Below are 14740 nucleotides of genomic sequence, written 5' to 3'. Positions count from 1 at the left end.
CAGTCCCCATACAAGGATAAACTTAAAAAAAAAGATCAGAGAACGGTTTCATTATTCCAAATATTTCAATAATTTTCTATTAAAACTTTGACCCCTGAACTAAAGATAAAATCCCAAGCCAGAGATAATCTGTACAATGAGTTCATCTCCTGTTTTTCAGAGTTGTGCAACTTTATGCAACAAACAACTTCAACTTATCAGCAATTTGGATAGTATTAGATGCCCGAATAAGTTGTTTTGCTCAGTGCCCAAAAATCACTTGAAGGAATCAATAAGACTTCTTGTTTTGTTCAGTCCAGTGTTGTATAATGAGCTAAAAAAGAGTAAAAGGCGAAAGGAGTGTAATGAAACATGGCACTTATCTGAAAGCTTTTCAGTAACATTTAAAAGCAGCTCACCCTAGCTCAAATAAAATACTTTCTACCTAGCAGATTTCCCAAAGCAACATTTTGATATCACACACAGGCTGAGCATTCTTGCACTTCTATAAGAGCTAATACAAACGTAGCAGTACCTGATTGGCCAAAGACATCAAAGACCTCAGAGGTCTATCAGGACACGGAGGAAAACCATCACACAGAGCTCAACCCCATTTTTCTGTTACATGGTCAAAGGAAAAGAAAAATTCCTTTGCTTTCTGTAAAGTCGGGTACACATACTAACCAAACAGCCAACTTGTAAGTATCATAGAAAACTGGAAAACAATTAAGAAACAGTACATTAAAAAGAGATCGATAGGCAGGTCACCTCTATACATTAGGTGGCATACACTGAGAGAATAAGAAACACACATAATCAGGGGATTGTGGGCCAATGAAAAGAAGTGTCCTGAAAGCAACACTAGTCGGGTGAAAGTAAAACCTCAGCTCTAGGACCTAGCCTGCCATGAACTTGGACAACACACTTCACACTAGAACTGTTTGTTTTTTTCTATTGAAGTAGAGTTAATTTACAATGCTGTGCTAATTCCTGCTGTAGAGCAAAGTGACTCAGTTATACACATATACCCATTCTTTTTTTCTGTATCTTTTCCATTATGGTTTATCCCAGGAGATTGGATATAGTTCCCTGTGCTATACAGTAGAACCTTGTTTTTTATCCATTCTAAATAGACCTGTTTCTCTACCAGTAAATAAAAGTGGACAGTTATTGCTAAAGTTTCTTCCCATTCTAAAATCACATGGTTCTAAATACAGGTAATTAATTTTAAAATGCATGTTAATATGTGACGCAAAGAACACTAAAACACACAGAAATTAATCTTAATTTACTGTGGGTAATAATATCTAAATCTTACATTCTAGAACATAAGACACTTAAAAGTTTTTAAAAGTCAACATTTAAAGAATCACCTAATCAAAAGATGGAGCAAAAAGAATAAGCAATGAAAACATCTTGTGAGGACAGGAACTCTCTTCCCTAAAATAACTGTTAGGCCACGCTGGAACACCTCCCTCTGATGAAAGATCTTAGAGTGCCTTTAAATGTCATTTAAGCATCCAACTGATTTTTAAACGACTTCATCTGGCCATATGCTAACTGTCCCAACCACCTCTTTCAAAAGGTATATTACAGGAAGGTTAAGGCAAGAACCTTTCTAAGGCTTCCAGCGAGCTTTAAAGACAACAGGGAATCACCTTAGAACAAGATGTCTAAGCACCAGAATGTTAGCAAAAGCAACTGTAGTTGGTCGTAATTCCATACTGCCATTAACTTTCAACCGCCCCAGTGTACCAATGTATTTTTAATCCCGTTTCTGAAAATTCATTGCCCCAGACTCCGTGATCTGTGCAATCTTGGATGGTTCAAGAAGCTGTTCGTAAGCAGGTTTACAGGACACACAACCCCAATGTTAAAAAAAAAAAAAAAAAAAATTACTTGAGCAACTCTGAAACATCTTTAAAAAAAAGTAGTATAGCCTCCTCACACCCACCCCCCGTCACGTGATACAAGTAACCACTAAATTACCAAATAATTCTCTTGGCCAGCTCGTGCTAACAAAGGAACGCAACCAGAGGTCTCACATTTTGAGCCCTGGGGGATGGCCGACCCAGTGAGGTGGGGTCAGCCGGGCTTGGCCCAAGGCCTGCCGCACACCTGACCTCCCGCCCGTCCCTTGCCCGCCCCCTCCTCTCAGTCCGCCGCCCGCGTCCATCCCCTGGCGTCCCCGCCGCACGTCCCCATCCCTGCCCACGTCCACTTGGCGGCCCGCTCCGCCCACCCTCCCTCCCCGCGCCCCAAGGCCCGCCCCTCCACGCCCCGATTGGCTCCGCTCAGGGGCCCACCACAGGTGGGATCCGCTCGACGCCCTCGTCTTCCCACCTACCTACCCTTCCCAACGGCGAACCCAAGCAGCCCCCCACCCAAGACCCCAGGAAGGAGCTGAGCCAGGTCTGGAGGAAGACAGGAGCAACCCCTCCTGACAGGTGACGGGAGCTGTCAGTCATCCGCACATCCTAGGCCTTGACCAATGGGCTGCCTTCTCCTCCCGCTCCCCGCGCGGAGCTGGCGGCAGCGGCCCGAGCAGCTCCTCCTCCCCCATCCCCTTTACCGAGCCCGCCGGCCCAGTACTCACTGTTGAGGCCGGCTGGTGGGGGAAGAGACTGTTCACCTTCCTCACAGTTGTTGTTGTTGTTGTTCGGGGGCGGCGGCTGCTCTACTAAGTGAGACGACATTGTCGGGCGGCTGGAAGAGGTGCGACCGCAGCAGGACCGTCTCTGGTTCTTGGGCAGCAACACAACAAGCCGAGTCCCCCGCCCCCTTTTCTGCGCCTGCGCAGTCCCTCCCCTGGCCCTGACGTCAGGACCCGCCCCGGCCACGTGATGACAACACAACAAGCGACGGGGCGGGGCGGGGGCGTTCCCAGGCGAGCGACAGACGTGGAGACGCGGGAGTCACGCTGCCGCGCGCGCCAGGAATGAATTCCTGCCTGTCATTTGTACCGGCCGGATGGAGTGAGGTATGTGGCTGGAAGTGGGGTAGAGGATGGGGAGACGTGTGTAATGAGGAAGTGCAAGGCCCTCAGGTGCTGGCACGCAGGTCTCCCACACCTACAGGACCAACGTTATTTTTCCAATACGTGAGCATTTCTTTTTTAATATCTGTAAGGACTCAGTCTGTAATAGGTATCGTGGTGACACAAAGTAAGCAAAAGTCCCCGTGCCTCCCCGTCATAAAACTGAAATAAAGCTGGTGGAACACTGACACGCCAGTGAACAATGTAAGGCAGGCCAGACTTTTTCGTTGTTAAACAATTGAAAAAAAATTAATTACAAACAACACGCATTGTTAAAAAAAAAAAAAGGAAAAATTCAGGAAAACATAGAGAAGAAAATTATCACCCACATCCCGTCACTTAACCCATTTCTGGGACTTGACATGGCAAGCCATGTTTCCTTTACGTTGGTGACAGTAAACTATGTTCCTAAACGTTCCACCTACTTCCTCTCTCCATGTCTTTATCGTTTCCTTGGTTTCGTTTTTGTGTGACATCTATTTTTCTCATTTGTCTTTTAACCTGTTTCACTTTGCTGAAGTTAAAATTTTCAGGCAATGAGATCTATTATTTTTATATGGCTTGGGAATACCCTCACACCTTGATTTTGAATCTACTCCCTATAATTTTTCCTAATTTTCTTATAGGTGTAATTTTTATATTTATACCCCTAATCCATCTGAAACTTATTCTTGTATGTGTAAATTGCTTAACTTCAATTCTTCCCAACTGACCCAACAGTATTTATTAATTTTTAAGTCGTCCTATCCACCCTGATTTGAAATTGCACCCTTATCACATTCTAAATTCCCACAAAAATGGGAGTTCATTTCAGGTTTCTCTACAGTAGCTCTATTAGATAACTATTAGAGAAAGTTTGTTTAAAATTTTTCTTTGACTGTTTAATTACTCTTCGGATGAATTTGGGGGGGATGACTGACATACAAAGTTGTCTTCCATTCAGACATATCCCTCATTCTATTTTTTTTTTTTTTTTTTTGCGGTACGCGGGTCTCTCACTGTTGTGGCCTCTCCCGCTGCGGAGCACAGGCTCCGGACGCGCAGGCTCAGCGGCCATGGCTCACGGGCCTAGCCGCTCCGCGGCACGCGGGATCCTCCCGGACCGGGGCACAAACCCGTGTCCCCTGCATCGGCAGGTGGACTCTCAACCACTGCGCCACCAGGGAAGCCCCCTCATTCTATTTTTATTAAAAAAATTTAAAAGGTGTTCTTTAAAAAGATCTTAAACATTTCATAAACTTTTTTGAGTTTTAGTATAATCTTATACTCATTTTTTTAAAGAAACATAGAAAGTTTCCTTTTCTATGTTCTTAAGTAGGTAAAATTGAAATTAATTTTCTGTTTCCCTTAAGGAAACATCCAGACCTAGTGGGGTTGTTTTTTGCAGGAGTGGGTAGCTCTGTTTCTGTAGGATGTTTGTTACCTTTATTTCTTATGTTGTGTTATTTGGACTTTATTTTCTCATGATTATATTACCTAATGGTTAATCTATTTTATTGGCTCTTTTAAACCCAGTTCCTTCTTCCTAATTGTATGATTCTTAAATCCTTTTTAGTCAGCTTGAGATATAATTCACATACTATACAGTTAATCCATTTAAAGTTCACAGTTCACTGTTTTTTGTTATATTCAGAGTTGTGCAGCCATCACTACAGTCTAATTTTGGACTTTTGTCGCCCCCAAAAGAAACCCTATGCTCATTAGTTATGTCTCATTTTTCCTAACTTCTTACATTTGATGCTTATTTCATTCCTGCTTTCTTTATTTAGGTATTTAAGAATTTTTCCCTGGTCAGAGTATATTTTTGTACTATTTTTAGTTTGGAGATTTTTCTTAGGTTTTCTTTGAAGCGTAATACATCGTTCCTTTTGGGGAAAGTTCCATGAGTATTTGAAAAGAAGGTATGGTTTCTGTGTTCAGGGCAGCAGGTCTGATGTATCTATTGTACTACCTTAGTAATAATGTCATTTAAGCTTTTTATATTTCCCCCCTCTCTATGTCTTATGGATTTCAAGAGGTCAATTAATATTTCCCACTCCTGATATGTTTCTATTTCTTCTATCTCGTTTGTCATTGAGGCTTCATTATTTGATGCATAGATGCTCATACTGTGTCTTTATCATTATGAATTGGTCGTAATTGTGTCCTCAGGCCAACCTTGTCTGTTATTGAAATCATGATTCTGGTTTTTATTATTGTTATTATTGTTGTTTTTGTTCAGTTGCAACATTTTGATGTACTTCTACCCACTCTTTTAATTTCCTACTTTTCTGAATCACTTTCTATTAGGTGTGTCACCTGTTAACTGCAGAAAAGCAGTCTTTGCATTAGGATGTAATCAGAATTTCTTTTTCTTTTAATAGGGCAGTTTAACACATTTACATTTATTGATAGTTCACATGTAATTGGATTTAATATTGTTATTTTACATCGTGCTTTCCAGTTAATATCTTAAAATATCTTTCACTATGGCCCTATTTGTTTTCCAATGTATTTCATCATATAACCTAGAAATTTTAATTTTTGTTCAATTAGCAGCCTTTATAACTGCATATTTATATAATTCGGTCATTTCTTTAGATGGTTTCATTTAATGCTCGGAAAGGAACAATAGTGAAATTAGTATAATGCCCCTTCTTCCTCCTTTCCCTCTCCTACCCACTTTTTTAGAAGATCATGTTCTCTCTTAATATTTACCTGCATGCCCATAGCCTAACTTTATGAGTTAAGGAACTGAAAAAAGACCAAACTAAACCAAAGGCTAGCAGAAGGAAATTAATAATAAATATTATAACAGAGATAAACATAATAGGCAAATAGTAAAACGACAGAGAGAATCAACAAAACCAAAAGTTGGCTCTTTGAAAATATCAACAGAATTGACCAGCCTTTAGCTAGACTGACAAGAAAAAGAGAAGAAGCAAATAGCTAGAATCAAAAGTGAAAGTGGGGACCTTACTACCAACTTGACAGAACTATGAATAAGAGAATACTGTGAAGAATTATGTGGCAACAAATTATAATTTCTCAGTGGTTACCATGAAGGTTACATTTAGCATCCTAAGTTTATAGCAATGTACATTGACCCTTGAACAACATGGGATTGAACAGCACGGGTCCATTTGTATGTGGTTTTTTTTTTTTTTTTCAATAAGCACGACTATAATAATACATGATCCGTGGTTGGTTGAATCCGCAGGTGTGGAACCTCAGATACAGAGGGCCCATTGTAAAGTTATACATGGATTTTCAACTGTGCCCATAACCCCCATGTTGTTGAAGGGTCAAGTGAAGTTGGAATTGATACCAACATAGCTTCACTGACGTAGAAAAACTCTGTTCCTGTATAGCTTCGCTCCCTTTTATGTTGTTATTGCTGCAAATTATGTCTTGATACATTGTATGCCCTTTAACCTAGACTTATAATTACTATTTTATGCATTATTCTTTTAAATCATATAGGAAACAAAAAGAGGAGTTAACAGACCAGAACCACGGTAACAATGGTTTTATGTTTACCTATGTACTTACCTTTACTGGGGTTCATAAGTCTTTGAGTTACCTTTCATTTCAGCCTGAGGATTTTTTTTTTTTTTTAAGCATTTAATGTACTGAAAGTCTACTAGTGATGAACTCCCTCATTCCTTAGCTGGGAATGTCTTAATTCCGTCTTCATTTTTGAAGGATAGTTTTGCCAGATATAGAATTCTTGGTTGGTAGTTCTTTCTTTCAGCACTTTTTTCAGTATTTTCCTACTATCTTCTTACCTCTGTAGTTTCTGATGAGAAATCAGCTCTTCAGAAATTCGTTTGTTTTATCTTTTAGATTCCACATATAAGTGATAACATACAGTAATATAACATACAGTATTTGTCTTTCTCTGTCTGACTTATTTCACTAAGCATAAATACTCTCTAGGTCTATCCACACTGTTGCGAATGGCAGAATTTCATTCTTTTTTATGGCTGAGTAATATATGTGTGTACATTACATATTCTTTATCCATTCATCTATTGATGAACACTTAGGATGCTTCCATATCTTGGCTATTGTAAGTAATTCTACTGTGAACATTGGGGTCATGTATCTTTGCAAATTAGTGTTTTTGTTTTCTTCAGATACATACCCAGGAGTAGAATTACTGGATCATATGGTATTTCTATTTTCTGTTTTTTGAGGAACCTTCATATTGTTTTCAGTAGTGGCTGCACCAATTTACAATCCCACTGACAGTGTACTAGGGTTCCCTTTTCTCTACATCCTTGCCAACATTTGTTCTTTGTAGACTTTTTTTTTTTTTTTTTTTTTTTCCGCGTTACGCGGGCCTCTCAATGCTGTGGCCTCTCCCGCCGCGGAGCACAGGCTCCGGACGCGCAGGCCCAGCGGCCATGGCTCACGGGCCCAGCCGCTCCGCGGCATGTGGGATCTTCCCGGACCGGGGCACGAACCCGCGTCCCCTGCATCGGCAGGCGGACTCTCAACCACTGGGCCACCAGGGAAGCCCCTTTGTAGACTTTTTGATGACAGCCATTTTGATAGGTGTGAGGTGATATCTCACTGTGGTTTTGATTTGCACTTCTCTGATGATTAGCAATGTTGAACATTTTTTCACGTGCCTGTTGGCCGTCTGTATATCTTCTTTGGAAAAAATGTCTATTCAGGTCTTCTGCCCATTTTTTAATTAGGTTGTTTGGTTTTTTGCTTGTTTTCTGATGCTAAGTTGTATGAGCTGTTTATGTATTTTGGATATTAACCCCTTATTGGTCATATCATTTGCAAATATTTTCTCCCATTCAGGAGGTTGTCTTTTTGTTTTGTCTATGATTTCCTTTGCTGTGAAAAAGCTTTTAAGCTTAATTAGGTACCATTTGTTTAATTTGCTTTGTTTCTTTTGCCTTAGGAGACAGGTCCAAAACAATATTGCTACCATTTATGTCAAATAGTGTTCTGCCTCTGTTTTCTTCTGGGAGTTGTATGATTTCTAGTCTTACATCTAGGTCTTTAATCCATTTGGGGTTTTTTTTTTGAATTTTATTTATTTTTTTATACAGCACGTTCTTATCAGTCATCCATTTTATACACATCAGTGTATACATGTCAATCCCAATCTCCCAATTCATCACACCACCCCCACCCCCCTGCCGCTTTCCCCCCTTGGTGTCCATACATTTGTTCTCTACATCTGTGTCTCAATTTCTGCCCTGCAAACTGGTTCATCTGTACCATTTTTCTAGGTTCCACATATATGCGTTAATATGCGATATTTGTTTTTCTCTTTCTGACTTACTTCACTCTGTATGACAATCTCTAGATTCATCCACGTTTCTACAAATGACCCAATTTCATTTCTTTTTATGGCTAATATTCCATTGTATATATGTACCACATCTTCTTTATCCATTTGTCTGTCTATGGGCATTTAGGTTGCTTCTATGACCTGGCTATTGTAAATAGTGCTGCAATGAACACTGGGGTGCATGTGTCTTTTTTTTTTTTTTTTTTCGGTACGCGGGCCTCTCACTGTTGTGGCCTCTCCCATTGCGGAGCACAGGCTCCAGACGTGCAGGCTTAGCAGCCATGGCTCACGGGCCCAGCCGCTCCGCGGCATGTGGGATCTTCCCGGATCGGGGCACGAACTCGTGTCCCCTGCATCGGCAGGCGGACTCAACCGCTGCACCACCAGGGAAGCCCCCTCATGTGTCTTTTTGAATTACGGTTTTCTCTGGGTATATGCCCAGTAGTGGGATTGCTGGGTCATATGGTGATTCTATTTTTAGTTTTTAAGGAACCTCCATACTGTTCTCCATAGTGGCTGTATCAATTTACATTCCCACCAACAGTGCATGAGGGTTCCCTTTTCTCCACACCCTTGCCAGCATTTGTTGTTTGTAGATTTTCTGATGATGTCTATTCTTACTGGCATGAGGTGATACCTCATTGTAGTTTTGATTTGCATTTCTCTAATAATTAATGACGTTGAGCAGCTTTTCATGTGCTTCTTGGCCACCTGTATGTCTTCTTTGGAGAAATGTCTATTTAGGTCTTCTGCCCATTTTTTGATTGGGTTGTTTGTTTTTTTAATATCGAGCTGCATGAGCTGTTTATATATTTTGGAGATTAATCCTTTGTCCGTAGCTTCATTTGCAAATATTTTCTCCCATTCTGAGGGTTGTCTTTTCGTCTTGTTTGTAGTTTCCTTTGCTTTGCAAAAGCTCTTAAGTTTCATTAGGTCCCATTTGTTTATTTTTGTTTTTATTTCCATTACTCTAGGAGGTGGATCAAAAAATATCTTGCTGTGATTTATATCATAGAGTGTTCTTCCTATGTTTTCCTCTAAGAATTTTATAGTGTCCAGTCTTACATTTAGGTCTCTAATCCATTTTGAGTTTATTTTTGTGTATGGTGTTAGGGAGTGTCCTAATTTCATTCTTTTACATGTAGCTGTCCAGTATTCCCAGCACCACTTCTTGAAGAGACTGTCTTTTCTGCATTATATATCCTTGCCTCCTTTGTCATAGATTAGTTGACCATAGGTGGGTGGGTTTATCTCTGGGCTTTCTGTCCTGTTTCATTGATCTATATTTCTGTTTTTGTGCCAGTACCATATTGTCTTGATTAAGGTACCTTTGTAGTATAATCTGAAGTCAGGGAATCTGATTCCTCTAGCTCCGTTTTTTTCCCTCAATACTGCTTTGGCTATTTGGGGTCTTTTGTGTCTCCATACAAATTTTAAGATTTTTTGTTTTAGTTCTGTAGAAAATGCCATTGGTAATCTGATAGGGATTGCATTGAATCTGTAGATTGCTTTGGGTGGTATAGTCATTTTCACAATATTGATTTTCCAATCCAAGAACATGGTATATCTCTACATCTGTTGATATCATCTTTAATTTCTTTTAATTTCTTATAATTAAGTGTCTTATAGTTTTCTGCATACAGGTCTTTTGTCCGCTTAGGTAGGTCTTATAGTTTTTTGCATACAGGTCTTTTGTCTGCTTAGGTAGGTTTATTCCTAGGTTTTTTGTTGCAGTGGTAAATGGGAGTGTTTCCTTAATTTCTCTTTCAGATTTTTCATTACTATATACGTATGCAAGAGATTTCTGTGCATTAATTTTGTGTCCTGCAACTTTACCAAATTCATTGATTAGTTCTGGTACTTTTCTGGTTGCATCTTTAGGATTCTCTATGCATAGTATCATGTCATCTGGAAACAATGACAGTTTTACTTCTTCTTTTCCAATTTTTATTCCTTTTATTTCTTTTTCTTCTCTGATTGCTGTGGCTAGGACTTCCAAAACTGTGTTGAATAATAGTGGCAAGAGTGGACATCCTTGTCTTGTTCCTGATCTTAGAGGAAATGCTTTCAGTTTTTCACCATTGAGAATGATGTTGGCTGTGGGTTTGTCATATATGGCCTTTATTATGTTGAGGTAGTTTCCCTCTATGCCCACTTTCTGGAGAGTTTTTATCATAAACGGTGTTGAATTTTGTCAAAACCTTTTTCTGCATCTATTGAGATGATCATATGGTTTTTATTCCTTAATTTGTTAATGTGTTGTATCACGTTGATTGATTTGCATATACTGAAGAATCCTTGCATTCCTGGGATAAATCCCACTTGATCATGGTGTATGATCCTTTTACTGTGCTGTTGGATTCTGTTTGCTAGTATTTTGTTCAGGATTTTTGCATCTATGTTCATCAGTGATATTGGTCTGTAATGTTCTTTTTTGTAGTATCTTTGTCTGGTTTTGGTATCAGGATGATGGTGGCCTCATAGAATGAGTTTGGGAGTGTTCCTCCTCTGCAATTTTTTGGAACAGTTTGAGAAGAATGGGTGTTAGCTCTTTTCTAAATGTTTGATAGAATTCACCTGTGAAGCCATCTGGTCCTGGACTTTTGTTTGTTAGAAGATGTTTAATCACAGTTTCAATTTCATTACTTGTGATTGGTCTGTTCATATTTTCTGTTTCTTCGTGGTTCAGTCTTGGAAGGTTATACCTTCTAAGAATTTGTCCATTTCTTCCAGGTTGTCCATTTTATTGGCATAGAGTTGCTTGTAGTAGTCTCTTAGGATGCTTTGTATTTCTGTGGTGTCTGTTGTAACTTCTTCTTTTTCATTTCTAATTTTATTGATTTGAGTCTTCTCCCTCTTTTTCTTGATGAGTTTGGCTAATGGTTTATCAATTTTGTTTATCTTCTCAAAGAACCAGATTTTAGTTTTATTGATCTTTGCTATTGTTTTCTTTGTTTCTATTTCATTTATTTCTGCTCTGATCTTTATGATTTGTTTTTTTCTGCTAACTTTGGGTTTTGTTTGTTCTTCTTTCTCTAGCTCCTTTAGGTGTAAGGTTAGATTGTTTATTTGAGATTTTTCTTGTTTCTTGAGGTAGGCTTGTATAGCTATAAACTTCCCTCTTAGAACTGTTTTGGCTGCATCCCATAGGTTTTGGATCATCATGTTTTCATTATTATTTGTCTCTTGGTATTTTTTGATTTCCTCTTTGATTTCTTCAGTGATCTCTTGGTTATTTAGTAACGTATTGTTTAGCCTCCATGTGTTTGTGTTTTTTACGATTTTTTCCCTGTAATTCATTTCTAATCTCATAGCATTGTGGTCAGAGAAGATGCTTGATATGATTTCAGTTTTCTTAAATTTACTGAGGCTTGATTTGTGACCTAAGATATGATCTATTCTGGAGAATGTTCCCTGTGCATTTGAGAAGAAAGTGTAATCTGCTCTTTTTGGATGGAATGTCCTATAAGTATCAATTAAATCTATCTGGTCTATTGTGTCATTTAAAGCTTGTGTTTCCTTATTTATTTTCACTTTGGATGATCTGTCCGTTGGTGTAAGTGAGGTGTTAACGTCCCCCACTATTATTGTGTTACTGTCGATTTCTTCTTTTATAGGTGTTAGCAGTTGCCTTATGTATTGAGGTGCTCCTATGTTGCGTGCATATATATTGATAATTGTTATATCATCTTCTTGGATTGATCCCTTGATCATTATGTAGTGTCCTTCTTTGTCTCTTGTAACATTCTTTATTTTAAAGTCTATTTTATGTGATATGAGTATTGCTACTCCAGCTTTCTTTTGATTTCCATTTGTGTGGAACATCTTTTTCTATCCCCTCACTTTCAGTCTGAATGTCCCTAGGTCTGAAGTGGGTCTCTTGTAGACAGCATGTATATGGGTCTTGTTTTTGGATCCATTCAGCAAGCCTGTGTCTTTTGGTTGGAGGATTTATTCCATTCATGTTTAAGGTAATTATCGATATGTATGTTCCTATTACCATTTTTTTAACTGTTTTGGGTTTGTTTTTGTAGGTCCTTTTCTTCTCTTGTGTTTTGCACTTAGAGGAGTTCCTTTAGCATTTGTTGTAGAGCTGGTTTGATGGTGCTGAATTCTCTTAGCTTTTGCTTGTCTGTGAAGCTTTTGATTTCTCCATCGAATCTGAATGAGATCCTTGCGGGGCCTAGTAATCTTGGTTGTAGGTTCTTCCCTTTCATCACTTTAAGTATATCATGCCACTACCTTCTGGCTTTTAGAGTTTCTGCTGAGAAATCAGCTGTTAACCTTACGGGAGTTCCCTTGTATGTTATTTGTCGTTTTTCTTTTGCTGCTTTCAATAATTTTTCTTTGTCTTTATGTTTTGCCAGTTTGATTACTATGTGTCTAGGTGTGTTTGTCCTTGGGTTTATCCTGTATGGGACCTTCTGCACTTCCTGGACTTGGGTGGCTCTTTCCTTTCCCATGTTAGGGAAGTTTTCGACTATAATCCTTCAAATATTTTCTCAGGTCCTTTCTCTCTCTCTTCTCCTTTTGGGTCCCCTATAATGCAAACGTTGTTGCATTTAATGTTGTCCCAGAGGTCTCTTAGGCTGTCTTCATTTCTTTTCATTCTTTTTTCTTTATTCTGTTGTGCAGCAGTGAATTCCAGCATTCTGTCTTCCAGGTCACTTATCCGTTCTTCTGCCTCAGTTATTCTGCTATTGATTACTTCTAGTGTAGTTTTCATTTCAGTTATTGTGTTGTTCATCTCTGTTTGTTCTTTAATTCTTCTAGATCTTTGTTAAACATTTCTTGAGTCTTCTTGATCTTTACCTCCATCTTTTTCCAAGGTCCTGGATCATCTTCACTGTCATTCTTCTGAATTCTTTTTCTGGAAGGTTTCCTATCTCCACTTCATTTAGTTGTTTTTCTGGGGTTTTATCATGTTCCTTCATCTGGTGCATAGCCCTCTGCCTTTTCATCTTGTCTATCTTTCTGTGAATGTGGTTTTTGTTCCACAGGCTGCAGGATTGTAGTTCTTCCTGCTTCTGCTGTCTGCCTTCTGGTGGATGAGGCTGTCTAAGAGGCTTGTGCAAGTTTCCTGATAGGAGGCACTGGTGGTGGGTAGAGCTGGTTGTTGCTTTTGTGGGCAGAGCTCAGTAAAACTTTAATCCACTTGTCTGCTGATGGGTGGGGCTGGGTTCCCTCCCTGTTGGTTGTTTGGCCTGTCGACCCAACACTGGAGCCTACCTGGGCTCTTTGGTGGGGCTAATGGTGGTCTCTGGGAGGGCTCACGCCAAGGAGTACTTCCCAGAACTTCTGCTGCCAGTGTCCTTGTCTTCACGGTGAGACACCAGTGTCCTTGTCCCTGTGGTGAGCCATAGCTACCCCCCACCTCTGCAGGAGACCCTCCAACACTAGAAGGTAGGTCTGGTTCAGTCTCCTATGGCGTCACTGCTCCTTCCCCTGGGTCCCAGTGCACACACTACTTTGTGTGTGCCCTCCAAGAGTGGAGTCTCTGTTTCCCCGAGTTCTGTCGAAGTCCTGCAATCAAATCCCGCTACCCTTAAAGTCTGATTCTTTAGGAATTCCTCCTCCTGTTGCCAGACCCCCAGATTGGGAAGCCTGATGTGGGGCTCAGAACCTTCACTCCAGTGGGTGGACTTCTGTGGTATAAGTGTTCTCCAGTTTGTGTGTCACCCACCCACCAGTTATGGGATTTGATTTTATTGTGTTTGCGCCCCTCCTACCATCTCATTGTGGCTTCTCCTTTGTCTTTGGGTGTGGGGTATCTTTTTTGATGAGTTTCAGTTTCTTCCTGTCGATGATTGTTCAGCAGTTAGTTGTGATTCTGGTGTTCTTGCAAGAGGGAGTGAGAGCATGTCCTTCTACTCCGCCATCTTGAACCAATCCTCTCCAGTTTTTTTGTTTTTTATATATGATGGGAGGAAATGTACTAATTTCATTCTTTTACATATAGCTGTCCTGTTTTCCTGGCACCACTTATTGAAGATACTGTGTTTTCTCAATTTTATATTCTTGCCTCCTTTGTCATAGATTAATTGAGCATAAGTATGTGGGTTTATTTCTGGGCTCCCTGTTCTGTTCCTTTCATCTATGTGTCTCTTTTTATGCCAGTACCATGATGGTTTGATTACTGTAGCTTTGTAGTATAGTCTGAAGTCACGGAGCATGATAACTCCAGCTTTGTTCTTTTCTTCTTAAGACTGTTTTGGCAATTTAGGGTCTTTTGTGATTACATATAAATTTTAGGATTAGTTGTTCTAGGTCTGTGAAAAATGTCATGGGTATTTTGATAGGGATTGCATTAAATCTGCAGATTGCTTTAGGTAGTATGGACATTTAAAAAATATTAATTATTTTAATCCAAGGACACAGGATATCTTTTCATCTTTGTACCGTCTTCAGTTTCCTTCATCAGTATTTTA

At 39.6% G+C, this 14740-nt stretch overlaps 1 protein-coding gene across 1 annotated transcript in view; it reads right to left on the bottom strand.

Annotated features, from left to right (window-relative positions):
• The window catches only part of BNIP3L (BCL2 interacting protein 3 like), a 28074-nt gene extending 25304 nt beyond the window's left edge, over window positions 1–2770 (bottom strand). Inside the window, exon 1 of the mRNA XM_032635547.1 lies at window positions 2576–2770. Coding sequence (XP_032491438.1) covers window positions 2576–2675 — 100 coding nt within the window. The 5' untranslated portion in view covers window positions 2676–2770. The remainder of the gene's footprint in view (window positions 1–2575) is intronic.
• Between the last annotated feature and the right edge of the window lie 11970 nt (window positions 2771–14740).

This window comes from Phocoena sinus, chromosome 6, assembly GCF_008692025.1.
Source record: "Phocoena sinus isolate mPhoSin1 chromosome 6, mPhoSin1.pri, whole genome shotgun sequence".
NCBI classification, from domain to species: domain Eukaryota; kingdom Metazoa; phylum Chordata; class Mammalia; order Artiodactyla; family Phocoenidae; genus Phocoena; species Phocoena sinus.
This window is presented reverse-complemented; position numbering and strand designations above follow the sequence as displayed.